This window comes from Heptranchias perlo, chromosome 10, assembly GCF_035084215.1.
Source record: "Heptranchias perlo isolate sHepPer1 chromosome 10, sHepPer1.hap1, whole genome shotgun sequence".
Classification (NCBI taxonomy): domain Eukaryota; kingdom Metazoa; phylum Chordata; class Chondrichthyes; order Hexanchiformes; family Hexanchidae; genus Heptranchias; species Heptranchias perlo.
Genome location: NC_090334.1, coordinates 16900586 through 16912838, shown reverse-complemented (window position 1 = coordinate 16912838; position 12253 = coordinate 16900586). Strand labels below are relative to the sequence as shown.

The 12253-nt window shown below is 41.3% G+C and overlaps 1 protein-coding gene across 3 annotated transcripts in view; it reads left to right on the top strand.

Moving 5' to 3' along the window:
- The window catches only part of sipa1l1 (signal-induced proliferation-associated 1 like 1), a 348364-nt gene that overhangs the window by 244423 nt on the left and 91688 nt on the right, over positions 1–12253 (top strand). For all 3 annotated transcript variants that reach the window (XM_067991257.1, XM_067991258.1, XM_067991259.1), the window contains 2 exons: positions 6400–6588; positions 7477–7651. In XM_067991257.1, the coding sequence (XP_067847358.1) occupies positions 6400–6588; positions 7477–7651 (364 nt within the window). The remainder of the gene's footprint in view (positions 1–6399; positions 6589–7476; positions 7652–12253) is intronic.

The following is a 12253-nucleotide window of genomic DNA, read 5'->3' as shown; positions in this document are numbered from 1 at the left end:
ATAATTATAAACAAAACACACGAACAAAAGACGACTGAGTCACACCAGATGTCTCCTGTTATAACATTTAGGGTTATGCAGTAATTTAGATGAAGCACACTACACTACCCATTTTAAAAGGTCTACTGCTGCGATAATGCAAGATCTCATCAATTATTACAGGTTGGCTTTTGAAATCCTGTTAAATGAGGCTGAAAACAAGGTTCAAATTCTCTCTGGTTCTTCAGGGTTGCCAACATGTCACTGACCTTTTCAGGGTCAACCCATTACCACCAAAAGCGACGATCTGTGATTTAAAACCAGTGCTGATTTGTATTTTTTAATCCAGTGATGTTTTATAATTGGACAAGTGATTTTTTGCAGCAAGTGATTTATTTTCCACTCAGAAGCCAGCATTTTCACTACCTTTGGGACTTCTTAATGCAAGGTTGCAGTATTTGGGCAGCAGATTGTATTACACATTGTAAGTGTGAAAAATTGCATGATTTATTGCACTTTAACAAATCACTTTTCCTATTTATAATTCATTGTTTTGTATTTACTCGTACTCTTGGGATACTTTGTTTACTTTGTGAAACTAATGTCCCAATGACCACCTCCCTGGATTAATGCTTGTGTAATGTTCCAATTACAAACATTACAATCTGTCTCACTTGTGGAAATCAGAATTGTCTGAAATTGACACTTTTTGTTTCTAAAATGTTTCTATTAAATATTTTAACACTTCACATTTAAGCTGTTACATAAACCACAAATACCTAACTCAGACTTCGAAAGCACAGGTCGACCAGGTCAACAACTAGAATTCTTGTAAATGAAAGAATATTTCATTCTTGTAAATGAAAGACTATTTCATTTACAAGAAGTATTATTCACACAAGTGAGGTCTTAAAACTGCTTTTGTTTGCAGCTGCAGGCACCGTAAGAATAGGTGGGACAGGAACATCTTTTAGCACACAACTGCACACCCATGAAAAGTAGCACTGATTTGTAGTGTGTTGAAATGTGGCTGAAAGAATGATGTATTACAAAAATTTAGAAAATTATTCTTGTAAGTGACATTTTTCAGATCAGAGAATTGGGGAAAATGAAAAGGTGCACGTTGCAGATGGAACAGCAGCAAGATATGGAGCCTGGCATTTCTACATGGGGTCCTTTCGCTTCCTTTGGAGAGTGCCCTGGGGGGGGACACAGTTAGCTTTGTTGGTTCTGCCCTTCTAGTTGTTGACCTGGTCTATTGGATAACAGTGTGTTTTCAAAGTCTGAGTTAGGTATTTGTGGTTTATATAACAGCTTAAATGTGTAACTGTCTTGTGATTACACTTTGACCAGCTTTGTCTATACTTCCTAAGTCAAGAGCAAGTTAGGATTTAGCAAAGATGCACTTTTGTTGGGTTAATTTGATTGTAGACTAAACACTAGGTGGTTTAACAACATTGTATATGTTTAAAACCTGACATGATGGAGTGTGTGCATGTGTTTTTAATTTCACGCTGGCATTTTAAAAGAAGCACCTGAGATGATGCAATGGAGCAGCATGTTCAGGTACCAACGGCAGGTGACAGAGTGCTGAGACATAGGTTCTATTCCAAGGACTTAATGATTCTTTCCTTACAATTATCGACATGTGCCAGGTGGATGTTAGGTTCTCCCTATAGCAGCAGGGAGAATCGGAGGAACGTAGTCTCCGGGCTGCTCTTGCCTGCCTCTGTGCCTGATTCAAAGTGGTATAGATGGAAACCTGGAAGCATATTTTCTCCCAGCGCTCTTGATTGTGGGCAGTGTGTGGTTAACCCAACAAAAGTGTATCTTTGCTAAATCCTAACTTGCTCTTGACTTAGGAAGTACAGACAAAGCTGGTCAAAGTGTAATCACAAGGGGATTAGCAGTTAAATAGTCTATATACCCAATGAAGTGTAACCCATTTCAGGGTTATGGGACATGTTAGAATGTTGATATGACCTGAGTTCGCACAGTTTCTGCAAAAGAGGCAAATTTTCTGAGTGGTGAATTTTGTTTACAGTTTCTTTTTTTTTTAAGAAAAGCAAAACAAATTCTTCGTAAAGCCATGCAATTGCTTTGATATGAATTGATGCAACATATCTGGGAACTCTGGTCATTCCTCAATAGCTGGGCTATTAGTTAACATGAAGAATGGGTTCATATGCATTGCAGCATAAAAGACAAAGAGCCTGTTTAGGTGTCAAGAATTTCGATTCTGGTAAATTCATGGCCCCACATCAATGTGTCCTCCAGTCAGAGTGTCTGCCCAGTCTGCAGATTCGGACATGGATACTGTCTATTGCTTTTGCCTGGTTGAATTGATTAGGATCAGCAATTGAGCACAACTGAAAAGCATTCCTCCCTGAGCACGTACTGGGACTGATCGTGTTATGGTGCAGTCATACGCAAGTTCACTTTGGCTGTGGAAGCCCCATTCACACAGGCACCTCCAAAACCTGATTTGATGATAACGTGATTCCTGCTTCACCAAACAGCGTAGTTAATTTTTTTACCTTTTTAAAATGTATTTCTAATGTATTCCCAGTAAGTGCAGCCAACTGGTGCTGCAAAACCTTTCTCTTTGGAGCCCAAGACCAGCAGCTTGAGTCTGAAATCCTCAGGTGCTAGGGTTAGACAGTTGGCTCTGGAGATGGAATCGATCTGCGATCGTCCCTGATTACATGCCATCTTTAGCCGTCACTGCGAACTGCCTTGCAGTGACACCAAGGGTGGTGTGTGAGTGCCTCCTTACAGAGAAGCATTGTGTTGAATTTGCAGTTTAGATTCAAACCCATTAATAGCCGTTCCTAACACCTTTCCTTAATTCATCAAACTGGGAATTGAATTTGACCACGTTCATCATAGAAACATAGAAAATAGGAGCAGGAGTAGGCCATTCGTCCCTCCGAACCTGCTCCGCCATTCAATATGATCATGGCTGATCCTCTATCTCAATACCATATTCCCGCTCTCTTCCCCATACCCCTTGATCCCTTTTGTGTCTAGTAATCTATCTAGCTCCTTCTTAAATATATTCAGTGACTTGGCCTCCACAGCCTTCTGTGGTAGAGAATTCCACAGGTTCACCACCCTCTGAGTGAAGAAATTTCTCCTCATCTCAGTCCTAAATGTCCTACCCCGTATCCTGAGACTGTGACCCCTTGTTCGGGATCCCCCAGCCAGGGGAAACATCCTCCCTGCATCCAGTCTGTCTAGCCCTGTCGAAATTTTATGTTTCAATGAGATCCCCTCTCATTCATCTAAACTCGAGTGAATACAGACCGAGTCGACCCAATCTCTCCTCATATGACAGTCCTGCCATCCCTGGAATCAGTCTGGTGAACCTTTGCTGCACTCCCTCTATGGCAAGTATATTCTTTCTTAGATAAGGAGACCAAAACTGCACACAATACTCCAGGTGTGATCTCACCAAGGCCCTGTATAACTGCAGTAAGACATCCTTGCTCCTATACTCGATTCCTTTTGCAATGAAGGCCAACATACCATTTGCCTTCCTAACTGCTTGCTGCACCTGCATATTTGCTTTCAGTGACTGGCGTATAAGGACACCCAGGTCCCTTTGTACATCAACATTTCTCAATCTATCACCATTTAAATAATACTCTGCCTTTCTGTTTTTCCTTCCGAAGTGGATAACTTCACATTTATCCACATTATACTGCATCTGCCATGTATTTGCCCATTGACTCAACTTGTCTAAATCGCCTTGAAGCCTCTTTGCATCCTCCTCACAACTCACGATCCCATCTAGTTTTGTGTCGTCAGCAAACTTGGAAATATTACATTTGGTTCCCTCATCCAAATTATTGATATATATTGTGAATGGTTGGGGCCCAAGCACTGATCCCTGTGGTACCCCACTAGTCACTGCCTGCCACCCTGAAAAAGACCCATTTATTCCTACTCTCTGTTTCCTGTCTGTTAACCAATTTTCAATCCATGCCAGTATATTACCCCCAATCCCATATGCTTTAATTTTGAACACTAACCTCTTATGTGGGACTTTATCAAAGGCCTCCTGAAAATCCAAATAAACCACATCCACTGGTTCTCCCTTGTCTATTCTACCAGTTACATCCTCAAAAAACTCCAGTAGGTTTGTCAAACATAATTTCCCTTTCATAAATCCATGTTGACTTTTCTAACCCCGTTGATATTTTCGAAGTGCCCTGTTATCACACCCTTTATAATAGACTCCAGCATTTTCCCAACTACTGATGTTATGCTAACTGGTCTGTAGTTCCTTGTTTTCTCTCTCCCTCCTTTTTTAAATAATGGGGTTAGATTTGCCACCCTCCAATCTGCAGGAACTGTTCCATAATCTATAGAATTTTGGAAGATGACAACTAATGCATCCATTATTTCCGTGGCTACCTCTTTTAGTACTCTGGCTTGCAGATTATCCGGCCCTGGGGATTTATCGGCTTTCAGTCGCATTAATTTCTTCAGCACTTTTTTTTACTAATACTAATTTCCTTTAATTCCTCCTTCTCACTAGTCCCTTTGGTTCCCTAGCATTTCTGGGAAGTTATTTGTGTCTTCTTCCGTGAAGACAGAACCAGAGTATTTGTTTAATTGCTCTGCCATTTCCTTGTTCCCCATTATAAATTCTCCCGTTTCTGATTGTAAGGGACCTACATTTGTCTTCACTAATCGTTTTCTTTTTATATACTTGTAGAAGCTTTTACAGTCCACTTTTATGTTCCTTGTAAGTTTACTCTCATACTCTTTTTTTCCCTCTTAATCAATCTCTTGGTCCTGTTTGCTGAATTCTAAACTGCTCCCAATCCTCAGGCTTGCTACTTTTTCTGGCAACTTTATATGACTCCTTTATATGACTCCTCTTTGGATCTAATACTATTCTTAATTTCTTTTGTTAGCCATGGTTGGGCTGCTTTTCCTTTTGTGTTCTTGTGCCAGAAAAGAATGTATAATTGCTGCAATTCATGCATTCGTTCCTTAAACGTTGGCCATTGCCTATCCACCATCATGCCTTTTAATGAAGCTTCCCAATCTATCATAGCCAACTCACTCCTCATACCTTCGTAGTTTCCTTTGTTTAGATTTAGGACCCTAGTTTTGGATTGGATTACTTCACTTTCCATCTTAATGAAGAATTCTATCATGTTGTGGTCACTCTTCCCTAAAGGGCCCCGCACAACAAGATTATTAATTAACCCCTTATCATTGCACAATACCCAATCTAGGATTGCTTGTTCCCTGGTTGGCTCCTCAACATACTGGTCTAAAAAACCATCTCGTACACCCTCCCCCCCCCCCCCCCCCCCCCCCACCCTCCCCACCCTTATTTAGTTTAAAGTCCCATCTACCTCCCTAGTTATTCGATTCGCTCGAACTCTGGTCCCAGCATGGTTCAGGTGTAGTCCGTCCCAATGGAACAGCTCTCTCTTTCCTCAGTACTGGTGCCAGTGCCCCATGAATCGAAACTCACTTCTCCCACACCAATCTTTGAGCCACGCATTCATCTCCCTGATCTTATTTACTCTATGCCAATTTGCTCGTGGCTCAGGTAATAATCTACAGATTATTACCTTTGTGGTTCTGCTTTTTAAATTTAGTCCCTAGCTGCTCAACCTCTCAGCAGAAGCTTTTTCTTAGTCTTACCTATGTCATTGGTACCTACGTGGACTACGTCAACTGGATCCTCCCCCTCCCACTCCCAGTTCTTCTCCAGCCCGGAGGAGATTCCTTAACCCTGGCACCGGGTAGGCAACTCAGCCTTCGGGACTCATGCTCCTGGATGTGGAGAACATCTGTTTTGTTTACCAACCAACCGAATTCTGAACTAGCCTGAAATCCACCTCAATCTTTAGTGGAAAACTCCGATTCCAATTCAGAGGCTCCTAAACTGACACCACTGCTGAAACATAACTTTTAAAATCTTGTGTAATTTCATGTGAGAATGCTAAATCTCTTGTTATATTTTTTCTTTGTCAATTTTCTCCCTTCCTCCCCTGAAAGCATTGGTTCCTACCTGGAGTGTGGTTCCACAGGGATCAGGAACCCTTCAGTTCCTCACTCGGGTGGCTAGTATTTTAGTATTATCCTTGACTGTGAGTGTTGGCAGGTTATTTAACCTTGGGGGCATCGTAGCCAAGTTCTAGCCTGACATCCACACACGACCATTAATAACCAGGGTCATTCTGTAATGATTTTCTTATCCCTAAAACAGGACTCTGCGACCCACCATAGTGCTCAAGTACGACATAGGCCGAGATCAGTCAACTCAACCACAGGCCGAGAATCGAACCGGGGACCTTGGCCAGGTTAACTCAGCTACTCACTGGGTAGACGTGCTAAGCCATTGGTGGGGCTGCGAGATTAAATCTTTTTTTTGATGTTGTTATTTTTCAGCTGACTACTTTAAGAGGTTCTATTTTGGAAGATGCAGTTCCTTCAACAGCTAAACATGGCACAGCCAGATGTATACCTCTGAAAGAAGTACTTGAATTTGCCGTACCAGAGCTCAGTGTTCATTGTCTCAGACTGGGCCTGAACACCCCCAAAGTCACAGAGCAGCTTATGAAATTGGATGAACAAGGGGTGAGTGTTCTTCTCAACTTTAATCCTGCTTTCTTTAGAATGTTGTTTATGTCGATGACATGGAAAGGCGGTTTGGCTCAGATGAGTTGGACAAGTATGTGCTGATTATAATGACCGGTAGAGATGACTGTTCAAAGATGTTTGAGCGGTCATGTTTCGCAAACGTGTCTTGTCTTTCACTGAATTCTTCAAAGCAGCTTTCTTCTCCTACCCTCCTCCCAAATGATATGAATAACAGTCACTGTTTAGGCAAATATAAATGGGGGGAGGGTCCCTATTATGCAAGGACTGCAGGGTGGACATTGCTTGGAGGTGATGGAACGTTATTGGGTGCCATTAACTGTTCCATCTTTGTGCGTGTTATTTGACCCAACTGAGGCAAACTGTTTAGTAGAACAAAGCTTTGCATATGAAACGGCCTCCAGCACACACAAGCTTCTGGTTTGCCCGCATTAGTGCTGCAGTTTACCTGCGTCTCTAGAAAACCATTGACTGTGTCAATCACACCATCTGCTCTCAACCTACGTTTTAAAAAAAATTCTGAAATTTTTAATAAATAAATATCGTTATGACTTGAAATTTTGTTTTTCACTTGTGAAAACTTTAAAGCAAGAGGCCTTACATCAGGAAAAGGTCGCACAGGGACCTCATTTTTAGCCCTCATCTGAAAAATGCACCCCGAGTTGAATTTTATTTACTTTTTTCAAAATCTCGTTGGGGTGTCGGTTCTCCCAGTCGTGGATTAACATTGGAGCATTGCTGTGATGACCACTGGGGTAGAGGGGTCCGTTGTGGTGAATAATCGAGGTTTCACCATACGTTCCTTTATGCAGTCGTTGTGCTTTGTTATTTCAGATGAAATTGTAACCTGTTTGTCTCTTCTAACAGCTTAGTTTCCAGCATAAAGTGGGGGTAATGTATTGTAAAGCTGGACAGAGCACGGAGGAAGAGATGTACAACAACGAAGTGGCTGGCTCTGCATTTGCAGAGTTTCTCCAACTGCTGGGAGACAAAGTGCGCCTCAAGGGCTTCGACAAGTATCGAGCCCAGCTCGACACCAAAAGTAAGGGCTTCAGAGCTTTGTAAGAATACGCGATCAGACAGCCTGGGATGGTCACAAAGTGCTGCCTCCTCCACCCCCCCCCCCCACTTTCCCAATTTTCTCCCTTTTCTTTTCTCCTCTGTTGAAGGCAGAGTGACTCCATGGGCACCGTCAGGGCAAGACACTGGGAGCTATCAGCTGCTCCTCATGTTTGATCCGAGACAGCGAATGTCAGTGAGCTATTTGGATTTAAAAAGGAAAAATAAACAGCTTTATATAGTCTGCAAATTGACCAGCTGTATGATATTTGGTGGTAGATACTGAATGGTTGTCATGAGGACTCCCCATGGATGATGTCAGCAGACATGAGCACTTAGGTAAAATATAAGCCAGTCACGGGTTTTAGATCTGACCTCGGCGGTTCAGTATGTTTTTTGAAGGCTTACCATTACATTCCTTTGTAGGAAAGGGCCATGAAGGAATTCAACATGGGTGATATTTGTTATTAGCCTGACTTGAATATTGCCTTTGTGTTTACTGCTATGGGCCACTAAATAACTGTTACTCAGTACAAGTAAAAATATCGTACAGCTGCTGTTTGATAGTTAATGCTCTTGAGGATTTCAGCGTAGTGTTAGATAAAGCAGGAGAAAATGAGTTATAATAAAGTATTAGTGGTCACACCCTGGTGCATTTTAACTTCCTTCACTCAAAAAGATCAGTATGGACTACCATTGCTGGTTGCCCCCTATATGACATCTGATTCTCAATTTATTTGTCCAGTTTCACTACCGTTTTATATAGATTCACCATTACATCTCAACTTTTATATTCAATACCTCTTGCCACAAAACTCAGTATTTCATTAGCTTTTTTCTGGCCTTATATAGTTGAAGTGTTGATTTTAATATCTTATGCATCTGATGTCCCAAATCCCTCTGCTCTTGCACATCATCCAGCCTTCCCTGGAAAAATAAAACTTTTGCAGTTCTCTGCTGGATCAAAGTATAATTATTACTCTTTTGTTTACCAAAATGTACCACTTGACATTTACTGACATTGAATTCCATCTGCCACTTTTTTGCCCATTTTGACCATCTTATCAATATGTCTCCTATTTTAGCATCATCTGCAAATCTGGACTCCACTCCCTCTATCTCTACATCCAAATCGTTGATGTATACAGTAAACATAAGCAGTGTCAGAACAGAAGCCTGTAGGACACTACTTTACCCATATCCAACCAATCTGCAAAACTGTCCTTAACTCCATAATCTCTTTTCCTACCTTCCTCCTAATCCCATAGCCTTTAATCTTTCTCCAGTAATGTCCTGTGTGATACCTTGTCAGAGGTTTCTGAAAGTTCATGTATAGCATATCCACTGTCTTTCCCCCATCCACCGTATCTGTGACTTCCTCAACAAACTCCAGGTTTGTCGAGCTCGACTTTCCTGTGTAAATCCGTGCTGGCTCCTTCTAATTATTTTCTATTCATCTAAATATTTATTAATTTCATCTTTAATTAAAGATTCCAATATTTTCCCAGCACATGTTAAACTAATTGGCCTATTATTATCCTGGTTAGATCGCTCTCCCTTTTTGAAAATGGGTATTACATTGGCAACTCAATGCAATTCTGAAATATAAATTCTCGGGCTTCTGTTATTTCAGGTCCTGGTATTTGTCCTCCTTTAGCCTAACTAACTAATATTTTCCTTTTATTTATTATAATATCTTTCATCTCACTTTTAGCCAATTCAGGATTTACCTCTTCCCCAGTATCCTTCTCTTCTGTAAACACTCAAGTGAAGTACTTGTTAAGTATCCTCTGCTGACTCACTATCCTCTGCTCTCTCGAGTCCCACCTAGGGTTGCCAGCTTTGGTTGGACGTATTCTGGGAGGTTTCATCAAATGACCACCTGCCTCCAACCGCCCCGCCCTCATGCTCCCACCATTGGTTGACCAACACGTCCATCCTTGCGACGCAGTGTCTTCCCACGCCAATCAGAATGCAAACAGACTCTTCATTACCTGATTGGATGATTATTGACTGTCAGTCAAAGTCTTTTTTTCCTATTTCCAATATTTTTGTAACTAATTTAATGCCCCTATGAATTTTCTCCTGCAACAGTATCCATGAGATTAATATTTAATTCCTGAAGTCTCCAGAACATTCCTGGATGGTTAGCAACTCTAGTCCCACTTCACATTTAACAATTCACTTTTTACTGATATATTTGTAGAATTTTACTTATAATATTTTTGAGATTCTCTCCTCATAATCCCTCCCTGCATTTCTTATCCTGTTCTTAACCTCTTTCCTAATTTCCTCTGTTTTATTTTTATCATACCTGTGCAATCTTGTTCAATCTTAGTTTGTTTCTAACCTCTTTATTCATCCACGGCATTTTGAAACTTGAAGTAGACTTTTTTTTAATGGTATATATTCTGCAACTTTTTATTTTCCTTTTAAAAATATCCCATTGTTGATCTACGGTCCTATGTAACAATTTCTCTTTGCACCTCACCTCAGCTAGCTCATTCCTCATCTTTTTAAATTGGCCCTATTCCAATCTGGTGCCCTTGCTTCTGTTCTAACTTTTTCCCTTTCTATTTGGACCTTAAAGCTTAGCCTATTACGGGGACTACTCCCAAGGTGTTCAACCATATTTAACATCATCTACTTATTTCATTGCTCATAACTAGATCCAGCAATGTCCCTCCCTTTGTGGGCAAATGAACATACTGCTTGAGGAAGAAGTTCAGCACACATTTTAGGAATTCCATTCTCTCTTCTCCCTCCCTGTCCCAATGAATGAGTGGGTAATTAAAATAACTCCCTTTGCCTTGATTTTTTTTTGCTCAAGGTAACATGTCATTCCTTTATCTCAGTCGTTTTCCTGCTTCTAACTGGTTGATTTGGTTTTCCTCCTCCATTTATTCTGTCTGCATGATATTGTTTTACCTTGTACTTCCGTATTTGATCTTTCTGATTTGCTTTTATTTTCCCTATCGCCCGCCCCTGCAGCCCCCCCCATCCTACTTTAAACAGCACTTTCTTCTTTATCTGTTTTGCCAGTTCATTAGCTCCCTTCCTGTTCAGATGTAGCTCATCTTTATGGAATATCTCTCATGTTCCCAGAACTGAAGCCAATGGTGAAATGGAAATCCTCTTCCTAACACGATCCATTTTAACCATATTTGTGCTCCCTAATCTTCCTGTCCACATGGCTGCAGGGGTAATCCAGAGATTCCCAACCTTGAAGTCCTGCTCCTAAACTTGCTTCCTAATCTTCTAAACTCCTTTTGCAGAACTTCAGGCCTTTCTTTTCCTATATTGATGGCTCCCCTGTGGACCACCATCAATGTCTGTTGACCCTCCCCTTCCATAATCTCTTCCAGTCTTTTTGAAATGTACCTTATCCAAGGCAACAAAACAAATTCATTGTGAATTACAGTTACTCAATACCAGGTGGTTTCCAGTGCCCAAATAGTCATTCATTCTTCCATGTGTGAGCCGGGATAGTGGGGTCTGCAGTTTCTGATTGTAATGCTGACGGTAGTCAGTTAAAGTAAATAGGTTGCTATTGGTGTTATGATTGAAAAATCTAAGCCTGAGTGTTGGGCTTTTTGACTATGGGGGCATCACAGCTGATCCCGATTCTGTTCTCACTAGTGTGCGTTTCTGTGGGTTTCTGGATAGCAATCAGGAATGATAGCCCTGGCCAATTCCCACTCCCCCCCCCCCCCTTCCCCTCGCCATTCCCACTCCCCCTTTACCTTGTGGAGGAGTGCTGAGGAGCTGCCTTGGTTGAGATCAGCTGACACTGTACAGGCTGTGGATTTCATCTTCCTGGCCTGTGTGATGTGCAGATCCGCACTGGGTGGTGCATTTAACAACTGGGCGACCAAGGGATCCACTCATAGTACGTGCAACTTTGAAATTCAGGGGTTTGCGTAGATTTGTGACCGGAAATTTAACTAGCTACAGATTGTAAAACTTGCATCAGTTTGAAATACATGCTTGCATTCTAATAATCAAGCCATTTCAATGTACTACATGCAGTTTTGAGTAAACCTAGCACTGAGCAATTCCCAGTTGAGAAGAAAGCCGTTGAGTGATTTTAAGGGAACAAATGATTAAAATGAAGAACTGATAGTAAACGGAACAATAATCAGGATCACAACACCCAGAAAGCTTAAGATTTTCACACGTTTGTGAAGAAAAGGTTGGATGAACAAAAGTGCAACCTTTTTAGCTGGACAAGTATATTAATCAAGGATGAAACCACCTCTCCTTTCTCTCCCAGCAACTACCCTGTACCACTTGCTGTAGGATTAGAAAATGTTTCTAATAGGGCCCTTCCCCCAACCTCTCCATTCAATTCATAGCATTGCACAGAGGATAAATACTCAGAAATTATCATGAATAGATCCTAGGTGCGTGCTTTTCAGTTGTGAGCCTGTAGTTTCCATATAAGCCTTTCATTATTGCTGCGCACACTGAGAAAGCTCCATCTCCAACAAGGGAGGGGGAAGAGAAATACTAGGAGTTATCAGCACAGTACGTACACGCAGGAGACTGTAGTGATTAGGTATGAAGATAGTAGATCACGTTCTCT